Raw genomic sequence first — 17635 nt, 5'->3', positions numbered from 1 at the left:
GTTTCAATTAAATTCAGTTTTTGTTAAATAATTGTGACCAACTCACTCCTCCAATGTACACAGACTGTACTGTAGCAGCTAGCGACTACAACAACCAGAATAAAATACTATTTGGGCAAGAATCCCCGGATGAAATACTTCTGATACAACGACGAAAGGCGGGCGCCCCCATTATTTAAAAAAACAAAAACAAATGTGCAATGCACTTTCCGAACTGTGAAATGCAGCAATACGCAACGAAGCGTCTCGCCTGCCGGAAAACCACACGAAGAAGAAGAAGGAGAAGAAGAAGAAGGAGAAGGAGGAGGAGGAGGAGGAGGAGGAGGAGGGCGCGAGTGTGAGTCAAGAAGCGGTGGGGCAATTTATCAAGATAACCTGACTTTCAGCTCAGTTAGCCAATGGGACATTTCAACATCCATACTAAATTCACTGTGAGTTGTTTTCATAATTGAACCCGGTTAAAGATTATTTCCAAGAAGGTATTCGTGTTCTCGGCCAATTTTACAACCTAAATTGACGTTAGCTTGTAGCTATGGCTAACTTGCGCTAACCCTAGCTAGCTAAAGTTCAAAGCTAGCTACGGAAACACAAGCGCGTGCTAAGTGGCTAACTAGATAGAACTTTGAGCCAACTAGCGTTAGCAATCGCCGTTTTCCTGGCGGATAACTAGCTAACTAAAACCCTGGGCTGTACTGCATGTACACACACGTTTTATTTTCATTCAATTATACTAGTATGTTTGTGTACTTAGCCAAGTAACTAGTTAGTGCAACTTTCTTCTAGTTAACGATAAATAAAGTTAGCTAGCTGTTAACGAGCTAAATAAGTAAGTTAGCTAACTTAGCAGAAGTTGCGAGCTAATGTTTTGCTATCAGTTTGCGTAATGCATTTCACGTTAGCTAAATTATTTATAATGTTGTTATATGTTTTGACTTGTGTATTGGTAAGCACTGTCTGCCTCTGTCTATCAAGGACCAAATTGAAAATAAGTGTTGCAAAACACGTTCATGTGTGTTATCCTCTGAAATCACTGACTACTCAATCTGGCTACTTTGAACAATTTATGATCAGCATTTCATGGTCATATTTCTCCCCTTTCCTGACTATCTCTCTCATTGCCCCGTGTTTCAGGCACCCTAGTCGCCAGTGTGGATGTGGGAAGCATGCAGACCATAAAGTGTGTGGTGGTGGGCGACGGTGCTGTTGGTAAGACTTGTCTTCTCATCTCCTACACGACGAACGCCTTCCCAGAGGAGTACATCCCCACCGTATTCGACAACTACAGTGCCCAGATAAGTGTGGACGGCCGCGCCATCAGCCTCAACCTGTGGGACACGGCAGGCCAGGAGGAGTACGACCGCCTGCGCACGCTCTCCTACCCCCAGACCAACGTCTTCATCATCTGCTTCTCCATCGGCAGCCCCTCCTCTCATGCCAATGTACGACACAAGTGGCACCCAGAGGTATCCCATCACTGCCCCGGAGTTCCAGTGCTGCTGGTGGGCACCAAGAAGGATCTGCGTGGAGATGCAGAGGCGGTGAAGAAGTTGAAGGAGCACGGCCTGGCCCCCACAAACCAACAGCAGGGCAACGCCTTAGCCAAGCAGATCGGCGCCGTCAAATACCTGGAGTGCTCAGCTCTGATGCAGGACGGTGTGAGGGAGGTGTTTGAAGAGGCCGTGCGAGCTGTGCTCTACCCCGTTACCAAGAAAAATGGCAAGAAGTGTGTTCTGTTATAACTATGTGCCTAGACTGTAGGGGGACTGGGGGAAGAGACTCACACGATTGGCGCTGCCATTTTGGCTCCCAATAGGCCTTCCACGTTCTAACCCTCACCACTGTTGGCTTTGCCTGGCTTCTATATTAATTGATTGTTTGTCAAGAGGTCCTCTCCACTAAGATGTGGTTTTAATTGATGCCACCAACCTTCCTATGGATTTTTTGTATCTCTGAAATCAAAACCACAGCGAAGATGCTAAGGGATTTCAATGGTGCCTTCTCAGCCACTTGCTGCCTTGTGTCCTCACCAGCTGCATGTTTAAGAAGATTACATATGATTTGACCCCTCTTTGCTTTTCTCCTTCATCAGGCCAGTCTTGTAATGTGTTGGACATTTTCTGTTAACCTTGGCCTTGTTTTCATCTGATGTGATTCATAGGAATGTTGTGTGTGTCAATCAGTAGCCACTGTTAAACATTATGTTCATCCCTCTGTGCCATTACAGTAATAGTTGTAGTGTCCCACACCTTTGCTCTTATTGCAATAGGGTTGTCAATAAGAGAGACGGTTTGCCTCTAACATGGTTCATAAGCCAGGGTCGCAGGATATCTACCGAACTAGCCTTGCTGGAATGAGACAAGCAAGGGTGTATGTATGACACTGTTCTAATCAGTGTGCCTGTGTTCAGGGTGACAGTCTGTCTCCTATTGCTCTTTCACTTACTTGCACTCCTTCTCTCGCTTACTCTGTAAAACCATGAGCTTGCCATTCCACACAATGCTTTATTGTCAAAACAAAGTCCTGATTGTGTCAGAGTGAATACAGATTTGGGTGTCTGCTAAGTAAACAGATGTCCTAAAGATTAATCTTATATTTGTATCGCTGGTGGGACAAGTCAGGAAGCAATAATTTGAGTGATCACTGAGACCCCCCCCCCCCTCCCCAACCCCCTCCCCAAAAAGTCTAACTTCTCAGTCAATTGACCTGCTTATGAGTAATAATCTTTATTTTTTGTCTGAAGTCAAACAGAAACCACAAGTAGAATGTATTTTATGTTCTATTGTAACTGACATCTGTGCTGAATAATGCTACACATTAGGATGTCATAAAAAAAATCCTGTACCGTTTAGCGTTACTGCCCTCATTGAGGTACGTACATGTGTTGAAGGTACCACATATCAGCAGTAATGCTGCTCATTCATGGCTAACTGTTAACTTATCTAAGTGTAATGGCAAGTATGTATGGATAATACTGCAACAGGAGCTGCAATCCTAACAGTTACTTATGTTGCATGGGCATGCTAGTTGGAGAGTGGAAGGTATGGGCCTACATGTTTACCCAAACCACTCTAGCAGGATTGTTTTCAGTGCCTGGTGGTATTATTGGTATGAATGGTTCTGTCGTTTGCCTCATCCCTTTGTGATGTCATATGGGACCTGTAATGAGTTGATGTGCAGCTTCTGTACTTAAGGGCCACAGGGTCAGCTGGTTTTTCCCATCTGACAGCAGCACTGAATTGAATTTGAAGTATTGCATTTTAGGTATAATTCATAGTAAATATGCTGACTGAACAATACATGTGGTGGAAACCTGCAGAGTCTGTAGCACTTGAGAAGTAAAGTTGCACTTCCTCTGTGTGGAAATCTTTGCCTTCTGAAACAGATGGAATGAATTCCCCTCCAACACTGACTGATAACAGATGGGTTCTGGTGGAATGTAATAGTTTTTTAAAACAGGTAACCTGCTATGACATGTACATCTAATTGCCAAAATAAAGGAAACACTTGAGTAAATGAGGAGTAAAAGTACAGTCGGGGTCAAAAGTTTTGAGAATGACACAAATACTAATTTTCACGAAGTCTGCTGCCTCAGTTTTGATGATGGCAATTTGCATATACTCCAGAATGTCATGAAGAGTGATCAGATGAATTGCAATTAATTGCAAAGTCCCTCTTTGCCATGAAAATGAACTTAATCCCCCCCAAAAACATTTCTACTGCATTTCAGCCCTGCCACAAAAGGACCAGCTGCCATCATGTCAGTGATTCTCTCGTTAACACAGGTGAGAGTGTTGACGAGGACAAGGCTGGAGATCACTCTGTCATGCTGATTGAGTTAGAATAACAGACTGGAAGCTTTGAAAGGAGGGTGGTGCTTGAAATCATTGTTCTTCCTCTGTTAACCATGGTTACCTGCAAGGAAACATGTGCCGTCATCATTGCTTTGCACAAAAAGGGCTTCACAGGCAAGGATATTGCTGCTAGTAAGATTGCACCTAAATCAACCATTTATCGGATCATCAAGAACTTCAAGGAGAGAGGTTAAATTGTTGTGAAGAAGGCGTCAGGGCTCCCAAGAAAGTCCAGCAAGCGCCAGGACCGTCTCCTAAAGTTGATTCAGCTGCGGGATCGGGGCACCACCAGTGCAGAGCTTGCTCAGGAATGGCAGCAGGCAGATGTGAGTGCATCTGCACGCACAGTGAGGCAAATACTTTTGGAGGATGGCCTGGTGTCAAGAAGGGCAGCAAAGAAGCCACTTCTCTCCAGGAAAAACATCAGGGACAGATTTATATTCTGCAAAAGGTACAGGGATTGGACTGCTGAGGACTGGGGTAAAGTCATTTTCTCTGATGAATCCCCTTTCCGATTGTTTGGGGCATCCGGAAAACACCTTGTCCGGAGAAGACAAGGTGAGCGCTACCATCAGTCCTGTATTATGCCAACAGTAAAGCATCCTGAGACCATTAATGTGTGGGGTTGCTTCTCAGCCAAGGGAGTGGGCTCACTCACAATTTTGCCTAATGAATAAAGAATGGTACCAACACATCCTCCGAGAGCAACTTCTCCAACCATCCAAGAACAGTTTGGTGACGACCAATGCCTTTTCCAGCATGATGGAGCACCTTGCCATAAGGCAAAAGTGATAACTAAGTGGCTTGAGAAAAAACAAAACCTCGAAATGTTGGGTCCATGGCCAGGAAACTCCCCAGACCTTAATCCCATTGAGAACTTGTGGTCGATCCTCAAGAGGCGGGTGGATAAACAAAAACCCACAAATTCTGACAAACTCCAAGCATTGATTATGCAAGAATGGGCTGCCATCAGTCAGGATGTGGCCCAGAAGTTAATTGACAGCATGCCAGGGTGGATTGCAGAGGTCTTGAAAAAGAAGGGTCAACATTGCAAATATTGACTCTTTGCATAAACTTAACGTAATTGTCAATAAAAGCCTTTGACACTTATGGAATGCTTGTAATTATACTTCAGTATACCATAGTAACATCTGACAAAAATATCTCATAACACTGAAGCAGCGAACTTTGTGAAGACCAATACTTGTGTCATTCTCAAAACCTTTGACCACGACTGTATATTGAAAGCAGGCGCTTCCACACAGGTGTGGTTCCTGATTTAATTAATCAATAAACATCCCATCATGCTTAGGGTCATGTGTAAAAATGCCCAGTTGCCCATTATTTTGGCTACCAGGGCTAGAAGAAGAGATCTCTGTTTCTTTGAAAGAGGGGTCTCAAAGGAGGAGAGGGGATTTAAAGGATGTGTGTGTGTCAGTCACCAGATCTCAACCCAATTAGAGATACTGGAGCGGTGCCTGAGACCGCATTTTCTACCACCATCAACGAAACACCAAATTATGGAATTTGTCATGGAAGAATGGTGTCCAATAGATTTCCAGACACTTGTATGAATTGAATTGAAGCTGTTCTGGCGACAGGTGGTGGCCCAACGCCCTATTTAGACACTTTATGTTGGTGTTTCCTTTATTTAGGCAGTTACCTGTATAACAGGTTATAAAGGTTAAATTAAGAAGTGCAATTTTGTTTTGTATTTTTTAAGTAGGCCTACATATTCCCTTATGTCTTTGGTGCTCAATGCCATTCTGTACTGCAGACTAAAGAGGCTTGGTTGTGGTATTTATGATCCAAAAGATACATTTTGGCATTCATTTTATAGTCCATTTAATTCCAGATACAAGTGTCATGGTCTTTACCTTTATGTGTAAAGACTCAACTTGATTATATATTTTTGATTTAATCATTTTTTACAATGAGAAGTCAATGTGTAGTTACAAAGAATCACATGCATTACCTTTACAAATAATTACTTTGATAAGATGTTTACCCATTTTACATTTACATTTTAGTCATTTAGCAGACGCTCTTATCCAGAGCGACTTACATTTTCTTAAAATTATATAAGCTTAGTAATAAAAGGCAATGTAAAAGAGTGGGCACCAATTTCTTCAATCTATTGATGTGTTGTCAGAGCAGTTGCATCAAGGAAACATCACCTGGTAATAAAACTACTTGCATAGAAATAAAATAAAAAATTGCTCTCATACTTACAAATCACTGAAATGCTCGGTCCTGTATGGTACAGTGAACCCAAACCATAGATTTGGCATTACCCAGATTTGCCCTGCTGCACACAGCCATCGTTTGAATTGGTTGCTGTTTGTCTATCAGTGTACAGATTGACTTCATGAAAAGGCACATTCTAGCATTAGGTACTGCCAAAAACTCAAGTTTGGCCTTTTTTAAATCTATTTTACCTGAAAGGGATGACTTAGCATAGAAGTGCCTCAAATGAGTGTGCGGTTTTTGACTCAAGCACTGTGGAACTTGATTTGTGAGTTAATGTCATTTTAACTGCAACCAAACCCAATAAATACCAAATAAATGCAAAAGTTTACATTTGTGTGTATTTCATCTTTGTTCTGTTGTATACAGTGTGTTCAGAAAGTTTTTTTTGTCACTGGCCTACACACAATACCCCATAATGTCAAAGTGGAATTATGTCTTTAGAAATGTGTACAAATTAATTAAAAATGAAAGGTTGAAATCTCTTGAGTCAATAAGTATTCTACCCCTTTGTTATGACAAGCCTAAATAAGTTCAGGAGTAAAGATTTGCTTAATAAGTTGAATAATAAATTGCACAGACTCACTCTGTGTGCAATAATAGTGTTTAACATGATTTTTGAATGACTACCTCATCTCTGTACCCCACACATACAATTATCTGTAAGATCCCTCAGTCGAGCAGTGAATTTCAAACAGAGATTCAACCACAAAGACCAGGGAGGACCAGAAGGGCACCTATTGGTAGATGAATAAAAATGCTTACATTGCACAAAAAGCAGACATTGAATATCCCTTTAAGCATGGTGAAGTTATTAATGACACTTTGGATGGTGTATCAATACACCCAGTCACTACAAAGATACAGACGTACTTCCTAACTCAGATGCCGGAGAGGAAGGAAACCCCTCAGGGGTTTCACCATGAGGCCAATGGTGACTTTAAAACAGTTACAGAGTTTAATGGCTGTGATAGGAGAAAACTGAGGATGGATGAACAACATTGTAGTTGCTCCACAATACTAACCTAATTGACAGAGTGAAAAGAAGGAAGCCTGTACAGAAATATGCATCCTGTTGAAACAAGGCACTAAAGTTATACTGCAAAACATATGGCAAAGCAATTAACTTTTTGTCCTGAATACGAAGTGTTATGTTTGGGGCATATCCAATACAACACATTACTGAGTACCACTCTCCATATTTTCAAGCAAAGTGGTGGCTGCATCATGTAATGGGTATGCTTGTAATCGTTTTTTCAGGATAAAAAATAAATGGAATGGAGCTAAGCACAGGCAAAATCCTAGAGGAAAACCTGGTTCAGTCTGATTTCCACCAGACACAGAGATGAATTCACCTTTCAGCGGGACAATAGCCTAAAACACAAGGCCAAATCTAGAGTTGCTTACCAAGAAGGCAGTGAATGTTCCTGAGTGGCCGCGTTACAGTTTTGACTTAAATCTACTTGAAAATCTATGGCCTGAAAATGGTTATCTAGCAATGATCAACAACCAATTTGACAGAGCTTGAAGAATTTTGAAAAGGAAAATGGGCAAATGTTGCACAATCCAGGTGTGGAAAGCTATTAGAGACGTACCAAGAAAGACTCACAGCTCTAATCGCTGCCAAAGGTGCTTCTACAAAGAATTGACTCAAGGGTGTGAATACTTATGTAAATGACATATTTCTGTATTACATTGTCAATACATTTGGAAAAATTTGACAGAGCCAGCAAGGGGAAGTCACCATAAAAAGAAAAAAATAACACTTTCAATATAGTCTGTGACATTTTCAATATAGTCTGTGATTTTGTTTTACAGTTTGCTCAAAGCCCACAACAAAAGACAGAGAGAGCAGCTGCAGCGCATTCTCATTGAACAATCTTACATCCTCCCTTGCTGCGCCACCACTGTACTGCAGGTAGCCTAGCGGTTAAGAGGTTGGGCCATTAACTGAAAGGTTGCTGGTCGAATCTCCTAGCTGACTAGGTGAAAACTATGTGGATGTGCACTTGAGCAAGGCACTTAACCCTAAGTGCTCCTGTAAGTCACTCTGGATAAGAGTGTTTGCTAAATGAAAAAAATGTACACAAACATCTCATTGTCACTTTACTTGGTGAGATGGGCATGGCTGACTGGGCTCTTGCCCTGGTGGTTGGCACACAGATGCTTAGTGGGAACAATAGGACAAATGTTGCAAGACACTGTCATAAAGGCAGTGACACCTCAAGCCAAGGATATTTGCTGTCTTTCTCAGACCAGTGAGCTTGGTTACTTCTTAAGGGCTAGGAGTCAGGTCAGGTCACATAAGGTAACAACTTGTTACATCAGGTAACAACAACACTAGTCTTGGTCACATCACGTATGTCAGTGTTCTACTGCACTTTTTTCACACAGTCAGTGGCTTGCATTGAACGGCCCTGTACAAAAATAATGAAATACACTATCCTGTAGGTGGCGACAAATCACGCGCCAAGGTGAAAACAACTGCTGGAGGACCATCCTTTATGGGGCGGAAATGAATTATACGCATGCGCATTGAACAATCTCACCAGTGTTGGTTGGTGTTGTCTGCATTGACTACATTTGAAAACAAATGAAACCATTACATTTTCTTTCGAAATAACGGTTCTGTGAATTACTTTAGACTACGTGCAAGTGTTCTCACCATTTTCCCGCGTGTTGATAATGGCGTAGTGAAAGGACATCGCATAGGGTGTTATGGCTAACGTTAGCTTGCTACGCTAGCTGCAGTTTGGGTCCGAGGATATTATCAAGCTGCCCTCAACCCGAGGCCAACTGGTCTTCCTAACTGAGTAAAGTAAAAGTAGCGCAAGGTAAGATTAAACCCTCAACAGACCTTTTTTTTGTTGCATGCATACAACTCCTGTCTGTCATTCCGTCCCATTTGTTGTGATCATGCATGCATGGATGTCATTGCCACCCCCTTTAACTGTTTTCCATCTCTCCTGACAAGTAAGGACTAAATAAACAATGTAAGAGAGAATCGACGAATCTCAGATTGATATTAATAATTGAAAAGTACATTTCTCTCTCAGGATGTCGGACTCAGACAGTGATGAAGACCAAGACCGCCCCTTCTCTCTCACTGGCTTCCTCTTCGGGAACATTAATGAAGATGGTCAGCTGGAGGGAGACAGCGTGCTGGACACTGTGAGTGACTATTTTGTAATAAGAGGAAAGCACTCTGCATAGTGTGCAAAAAAAACACAACTGTTTTGAATGCATACACTAAAGCAGGAATGGGCAACGTAATGGGGGGGCACCAAAAATCAGAACTCATCATGAATTGCAGCATTGGCTCACGGGTCTGCATACCCACACCCATACCCACATATGCAGTCAGAGCCGGCCCTAGTCTTTTGGGGACCCGGAGTAGAGATGTGACAAATAGAAAAAAATGATTAACTTTTAAACTGACATTTAAAAAAATCTGTTTTCGATTAAAAGGCTTTCAATCTTTTGATACAATTCCATGTGAATTCACAATGCAGCTGTGCTGCTGCCAGCAACGGTTTGGGTCTCACGGTGCATCCCTTTCAGATGGTTAAGCATTGCACCTGTACTACCATTACTGTACCTCAAATCCACCTCACAAAGTTTGTATTTCCTTCTCATTTATCTTGTCAAAGTATTGCCATACAGGACTTCACTACTGTCGCTTGCCTTTCTCTGCCATTTTTCAGACGGTTAACGACGATGACATAGTAGTGGAGAGTCGACTCCAAAATAATTGATTCCTCGACTCCAGGTGTTGACTCCCATTTCTTAGTGTCAAGATTCCAGTCCGCTAGGAATCGACTCCTAAGATTCAGTATTTTTGGAACGGAAGAGACCAGTGCTTGACTTGAGCAGGAGCTCATCGGAGCTGAGTACCGGTACCTCACATTTTCTACTGCTTTAGCTCACGTTCCTCTTATTTATTTAATCTTAGCCCAAAAGTATTGTGGAGCACCTGCATCTGAATGTAAACAGTACCGGCGCACAAAATGAGCACCTGCACCTATTTCAGTCCAAGGTAAGCACTGGAGGAGACTAATTAGTTGCCGTACTTCCGAGGACACAAACACTTGCATCTTTCATAGTGCGCTAGCGGGGGCTGAAGAGAGAGGGGAGGGGCACAGTATGGGCAGTTCGGCCACCAGGCATACAGTCAGAACCATGCACTAGGCCAATCTATTGGCAATCAATAGCTACAGTGGGGGGGAAAAGTATTTAGTCAGCCACCAATTGTGCAAGTTCTCCCACTTAAAAAGATGAGAGAGGCCTGTAATTTTCATCATAGGTACATGTCAGCTATGACAGACAAATTGAGAATTTTTTTCTCCAGAAAATCACATTGTAGGATTTTTTATGAATTTATTTGCAAATTATGGTGGAAAATAAGTATTTGGTCACCTACAAACAAGCAAGATTTCTGGCTCTCACAGACCTGTAACTTCTTCTTTAAGAGGCTCCTCTGTCCTCCACTCGTTACCTGTATTAATGGCACCTGTTTGAACTTGTTATCAGTATAAAAGACACCTGTCCACAACCTCAAACAGTCACACTCCAAACTCCACTATGGCCAAGACCAAAGAGCTGTCAAAGGACACCAGAAACAAAATTGTAGACCTGCACCAGGCTGGGAAGACTGAATCTGCAATAGGTAAGCAGCTTGGTTTGAAGAAATCAACTGTGGGAGCAATTATTAGGAAATGGAAGACATACAAGACCACTGATAATCTCCCTCGATCTGGGGCTCCACGCAAGATCTCACCCCGTGGGGTCAAAATGATCACAAGAACGGTGAGCAAAAATCCCAGAACCACACGGGGGGACCTAGTGAATGACCTGCAGAGAGCTGGGACCAAAGTAACAAAGCCTACCATCAGTAACACACTACGCCGCCAGGGACTCAAATCCTGCAGTGCCAGACGTGTCCCCCTGCTTAAGCCAGTACATGTCCAGGCCCGTCTGATGTTTGCTAGAGTGCATTTGGATGATCCAGAAGAGGATTGAGAGAATGTCATATGGTCAGATGAAACCAAAATATAATTTTTGGGTAAAAACTCAACTCGTCTTGTTTGGAGGACAAAGAATGCTGAGTTGCATCCAAAGAACACCATACCTACTGTGAAGCATGGGGGTGGAAACATCATGCTTTGGGGCTGTTTTTCTGCAAAGGTACCAGGACGACTGATCCGTGTAAAGGAAAGAATGAATGGGGCCATGTATCGTGAGATTTTGAGTGAAAACCTCCTTCCATCAGCAAGGGCATTGAAGATGAAACGTGGCTGGGTCTTTCAGCATGACAATGATCCCAAACACACCGCCCGGGCAACGAAGGAGTGGCTTCGTAAGAAGCATTTCAAGGTCCTGGAGTGGCCTAGCCAGTCTCCAGATCTCAACCCCATAGAAAATCTTTGGAGGGAGTTGAAAGTCTGTGTTACCCAGCGACAGCCCCAAAACATCACTGCTCTAGAGGAGACCTGCATGGAGGAATGGGCCAAAATACCAGCAACAGTGTGTGAAAACCTTGTGAAGACTTACAGAAAAGTTTGACCTGTGTCATTGCCAACAAAGGGTATATAACAAAGTATTGAGAAACTTTTGTTATTGACCAAATACTTATTTTCCACCATAATTTGCAAATAAATTCATAAGAAATTTTTTTTCTCATTTTGTCTGTCATAGTTGACTTGTACCTATGATGAAAATAACAGGCCTCTCTCATCTTTTTAAGTGGGAGAACTTGCACAATTGGTGGCTGACTAAATACTTTTTTTCCTCACTGTATATCTCGCAATGGAATGCTGTATTTCGCAATTTCTTGGCTTGCAATGTCTTGCAACTTCAGTAAAGCAGGGCCTATCATCAATGAATAGGCTAGGATATTGAGATGAGCGAGATGCGACACTTCGCTCTCACACAGTCACACACAGTATCTGTGCATGTGCACGGGTTTGCTTCACACTGTTCACAGCTTGGTAGCCAGGGAATCAAAACAGCAGAGAAGTTGAGCGTCACGCTTCAAAGCTCTTAGTTGTTGCGGAAATTGACCCACTATGCGGTTTACTTTCTGCATCTACGAAAAATCTTTCTTAAAGTTAATCAATCAAATTTCAATCAAATTGATTTATAAAGCCCTTTTTATATCAGCAGATGTCACAAAGTGCTTATACAGAAACCCAGCCTAAAATCCCCATAGAGCAAGCAATGCAGATGTAAAAGCATGGTGGTTAGGGAAAAACTCCCTAGAAACGCAGGAACCTAGGAAGAAACCTAGAGAGGAACAAGCTCTAAGGGGTGGCCAGTCCTTCTGGCTGTGCCGGTTGGAGATTATAAGAGTACATGGCCATTAAGTACAGATCGTTCTTCAAGATGTTCAAACGTTCATAGATGACCAGCAGGGTCAAATAATAATCAGTGGTTGTAGAGGGTGCAACAGGTCAGCACCTCAGGAGTAAATTTCAGTTGGCTTTTCATAGCTGAGCATTCAGAGGTCGCGACAGCAGGTGCGGTAGAGAGGGAGGGAGAGAGAGAGAGGGTCGAAAACAGCATGTCCAGTGAACAGGCCAGGGTTCCATAGCCACAGGCAAAACAGCAGAAACTGGTTGAGCAGCACGACCAGGTGGACTGGGGACAGGGACAGCCAAGAGTCTTCAGGCTAGGTAGTCCTGAGTCATGGTCCTAGGGCTCAGGTCCTCTGGGAGGGGAGAGAGGGAAAGATCCCAATTTCGTAAAGAAAAAATATGTTCACACCCCTAGCCCTAAGCGACATTTGTGAGCAAACACATTTTAGCTTCCCCCCTCTTGACAGTGGAGAGAACAAATTGAAGTTTTAGAGTTCGTTTTTCATGCATTCTGCTAGTGTTGCACGGTATACCGAAACTTCTGTACTTTTTCGATACTAGAACATAAACGGTTCGGTACTCACATTTGTATTACTTTCTATACTGATATGATGAGTTTATCTGGTATCAAGTAATTCAGGATGCACAAAAATATTTAACACTTAGATGGAGAGTTGATACAATATGTATTTAATAGATATGGTACCGGGTTCGTATAACAAACGGCACATGCTTTACCTCTTGTCATCCGAACTCCTCAACAAAGAAAACCTTTCAGTTTATATAGCCCTTCAATCATTTCTTCAACAACTTCTGGTAACCATCAGTTGGCACTCCCCACTCTGATGGTATCACCTTGTACCCAAGTCAGTATATTCCATCTATGAATCATTCTAAGATAAACACGAGTAAGCTCCCTCGACATACTAGAATCCTTAGCATTCAGACTCTAACATATTTAACTTTGTTCCTACAACACTGTGAAAAGACGTCATATCATATACTTCTGTCAAAATGTGTCTCACATATCAACTCTATCAGCGCAGCCGATGTCCCCTTATAGCGCAAGACGCACACTGTGCCTGCTCCACTTACTCATTGCTAGCCTGCACTGGGAGTCTGGGATGCATCATGTTAGCTCCCCACTCATGCAGCACAGAAGTTAACACAGTTGAATAATGTAACACGGCATGTAAAAATGTCGAAACTGTTATTACTGTTTACAAAACAATGTCCATACAGATGAGAACACTTACCAATGCAACATGATACCGCCGGTAGCTTCCAGCTTTGTAGTTTAACTTTCCTTGCTAGCTTACAGCTGAAGTGAACATCAATTCACTACCCTAGTACTTTGTTTGTGATAATACAGTGAGGGAAAAAAGTATTTGATCCCCTGCTGATTTTGTACGTTTGCCCACTGACAAAGACATGATCAGTCTATAATTTTAATGGTAGGTTTATTTGAACAGTGAGAGACAGAATAACAACAAAAGAATCCAGAAAAACGCATGTCAAAAATGTTATAAATTGATTTGCATTTTAATGAGGGAAATAAGTATTTGACCCCTCTGCAAAACATGACTTAGTACTTGGTGGCAAAACCCTTGTTGGCAATCACAGAGGTCAGACGTTTCTTGTAGTTGGCCACCAGGTTTGCACACATCTCAGGAGGGATTTGTCCCACTCCTCTTTGCAGATCTTCTCCAAGTCATTAAGGTTTCGAGGCTGACGTTTGGCAACTCAAACCTTCAGCTCCCTCCACAGATTTTCTATGGAATTAAGGTCTGGAGACTGGCTAGGCCACTCCAGGACCTTAATGTACTTCTTCTTGAGCCAATCCTTTGTTGCCTTGACCGTGTGTTTTGGGTCATTGTCATGCGGAATACCCATCCACGACCCATTTTCAATGCCCTGGCTGAGGGAAGGAGGTTCTCACCCAAGATTTGACGGTACATGGCCCCGTCCATCGCCCCTTTGATGCGGTGAAGTTGTCCTGTCCCCTTAGCAGAAAAACACTCCCAAAGCATAATGTTTACACCTCTATGTTTGACGGTGGGGGTGGTGTTCTTGGGGTCATAGGCAGCATTCCTCCTTCTCCAAACACGGCGAATTGAGTTGATGCCAAAGAGCTCGATTTTGGTCTCATCTGACCACAACACTTTCACCCAGTTCTCCTCTGAATCATTCAGATGTTCATTGGCAAACTTCAGACGGGCCTGTATATGTGCTTTCTTGAGCAGGGGGACCTTACAGGCGCTGCAGGATTTCATCCTTCACGGCGTAGTGTGTTACCAATTGTTTTCTTGGTGGCTATGGTCCCAGCTGCCTTGAGATCATTGACCAGATCCTCCCGTGTAGTTCTGGGCTGATTCCTCACCGTTCTCATGATCATTGCAACTCCACGAGGTGAGATCTTGCATGGAGCCCCAGGCCGAGGGAGATTGACAGTTATTTTGTGTTTCTTCCATTCGCGAATAATCGCACCAACTGTTGTCACCTTCTCACCAAGCTGCTTGGCGATGGTCTTGTAGCCCATTCCAGCCTTGTGTAGGTCTACAATCTTGTCCCTGACATCCTTGGAGAGCTCTTTGGTCTTGGCCATGGTGGAGAGTTTGGAATCTGATTGATTGATTGCTTCTGTGGACAGGTGTCTTTTATACAGGTAACAAGCTGAGATTAGGAGCAGTCCCTTTAACAGTGTGCTCCTAATCTCAGCTCGTTACCTGTATAAAAGACACCTGGGAGCCAGAAATCTTTCTGATTGAGAGGGGGTCAAATACTTATTTCCCCTTATTAAAATGCAAATCAATTTATAACATTTTTGACATGCATTTTTCTGGATTTTGTTGTTGTTATTCTGTTTAAATAAACCTACCATTAAAATTATAGACTGATAATTTCTTTGTCAGTGGGCAAACATACAAAATCAGCAGGGGATCAAATACTTTTTTCCCTCACTGTATGCAAACCATAATGCAAAATATGCTGATTTCACAGCTGATTGCAACCAAAAACTTTATTCATTCACTTAATCGGTCTCTCTGTCACATCGTTCCATCAGCCAAAGGTTATCTATTTCCTCAACGAACAGTCAGTATTTGTGAATAGGGCTCTGACAGGTCGCACCCCTCTTGCCTCCTGAATGACATTACTGGTTAAAGAGACAGCGCATACTTTTATAAAATAAGCTTTCTATGCTAATGTTGTTGATCAGTACAATAAAATAAGTCCCACATGAAAGAGAAACAGATTGTTTGTCATCTGTATCCCTGTGAAATCAGCCAAAACAAGCTCAATAACTCAATGCATGCACACACTCCTATTGGATATGCATTCATCTGTATGGTGGATAGGCTAGGCTACATCTTGATTTACCCAGTTTATCAATACAGATTTACCATTCAAATAAATTATTACTATTATGTTATGAAGTTAGATTGGTAAAAATAAAGTCCAATTGATTGTATAATTGATTCATCAATACATACATGGCTACATCGCAAACAGAGAGCGCAAGTGAAGAGGGAATTATGGCTCTAGGCAGAAGCTTTGCTTTGGCGTTTCTGATTTTATTCTACAATTCAAATATGGAGATTATCCCAAACTACTGTTACACCTACACCGAATGTCGTGGATGGAAATCTTCGCTTTCATAGTGTGAACTTCAGCCATGAACAACTTTACCGGCACCTGATATCACCTTTCCTATGGGAACAGCTGAGCCGCGAGGGGAATGTACACAGGAAACGCTGCAGCGCAGCTGAGACTGGTGTCAACCCCAACAAGCTGCTTGTTACTTTCAGTCTGCTACTCTGTGGCGATGTACACCCCTGTCCTGGCCCAAACACCACAAAGCAAGCTAAACAACTATCCCCAAAATATTTATATTTTATTCAACTTTGTTCAATTGTATTCTTCATACTATAAAATAATTTAAAATAATGCCACGGAATTCTAAGCAAATCTTGTCTGCTAAATGTACTAGTGTAGCCCACAGCCATTTGGCATAGCCACATCAGGACCTAACATAAGGACAACTCAGAGTATGCTATTCTGTTCTTCTATCATGCTTCTTTAGATCTGTCTAAAATAAATAATGGATTTATTGTGAAGGTGTAGGCTATATTACATGGATTTATTCGACTTTCTAAAATGTAGATGTTTTAAAGGTCTGCATCAGTGGCTTGTAGGCTGTGTGTGGAAGCCAGGAGATGTTGAATGTGTTTATGTTAATTAACGGTCAATTACCGTGAGACCGACAGTTATTTGCTTGACAATCACCTGCTGACGAAATTTCATGACTGCCACAGCCCTAGCTCCGATGACACAAATTCGAATCAAATTGCGGTCAAGGAAATGGATCACTTCCGAGATCTTAGAACTCATGAGGAAAAGGGATCGCTACCTGGCCAAATTCAAAAGGACAAATCTACAACAAGATTATGATGCTTATATTAACTGTAGAAACCAGGCAAAATACAAAATGGATAAGGCCAAATCCCAACATTACATAGACGCTGTTAATGACAACTTACATCAGCCTCGTAAACTGTGGAACATTTTTAAGAACATTGGCTCAAAAACTCCCCATAAGGTAAAATCCTGTAGTATTGACCTGGAAATTGATGATGTTTTATGCTATGACCAGGCAAAGGTTGCAAATTATTTTAACACATTTTTATCACTTTAGCCTCAAGAAGTTACCAACCTGCCCTGGACACTATGGCCAGTCTTTCATTAACAACTTTTACCATAGCAAACGTATCACAAATTATTTTTTGGAGCTGTGCATGGTAACAGAGGACAACGTTTCCAATCTACTATGCTTAATGAGCACAAACAAAGCAACTGGGCTGGATAACCTTCCTGCAAGATTAATAAATGATAGTGCTTGTGTCACTGCTAAAATGATAACGCATATTGTAAACCTTTCTATTAGTAGGGGTACATTTCCCAATGATCTCAAAACAGTCAGGGTGGTTCCGCTCCACAAGAAGAGCAGTAAAACAAATGTAGGAAACTACAGGCCTGTGTCGATCCTCAGCACCTTATCCAAAGTTGTTGAGAGATTCGTTTTTTAATCAACTTGAGGGATACCTGCTCAATCACAAACTTCTTTATGAACTCCAATCTGGCTTTAGAACAGCTCATTCCACTGATACTTGCCTTATCCACCTTTTT

The 17635-nt window shown here is 42.2% G+C and overlaps 2 protein-coding genes across 3 annotated transcripts in view; both read left to right on the top strand.

Moving 5' to 3' along the window:
* Nucleotides 1–287: 287 nt before the first annotated feature.
* LOC311142122 (rho-related GTP-binding protein RhoG-like) lies at nt 288–6427 on the top strand. Of its 2 annotated transcripts, none has more exons than XM_084177712.1 (2): nt 288–352; nt 1132–6427. In XM_084177712.1, exon 2 carries the CDS (start codon nt 1164–1166, stop codon nt 1737–1739), a length of 576 nt encoding a protein of 191 aa, XP_084033838.1. In that variant the 5' UTR covers nt 288–352; nt 1132–1163; the 3' UTR covers nt 1740–6427. The 2 variants fall into 2 exon arrangements, with proteins under 2 accessions (XP_084033838.1, XP_084033837.1); XM_084177711.1 differs by having other exon boundaries at nt 289–431.
* Nucleotides 6428–8630: 2203 nt separating this feature from the next.
* The window catches only part of LOC311142071 (transcription initiation factor TFIID subunit 1-like), a 51321-nt gene continuing 42316 nt past the window's right edge, over nt 8631–17635 (top strand). The window contains exons 1-2 of the mRNA XM_084177631.1: nt 8631–8932; nt 9155–9269. Coding sequence (XP_084033757.1) covers nt 9156–9269 — 114 coding nt within the window. The 5' untranslated portion in view covers nt 8631–8932; nt 9155. The remainder of the gene's footprint in view (nt 8933–9154; nt 9270–17635) is intronic.

Source organism: Coregonus lavaretus, assembly GCF_964263955.1.
Source record: "Coregonus lavaretus genome assembly, chromosome: 15".
Taxonomy (NCBI): domain Eukaryota; kingdom Metazoa; phylum Chordata; class Actinopteri; order Salmoniformes; family Salmonidae; genus Coregonus; species Coregonus lavaretus.
This window is presented reverse-complemented; position numbering and strand designations above follow the sequence as displayed.

What these genes read in the sequence shown, in the direction of transcription:
- LOC311142122 (XM_084177712.1), top strand. Translation starts at nt 1,164, where the DNA reads ATGCAGACCATAAAGTGTGTGGTGGTGGGCGACGGTGCTGTTGGTAAG.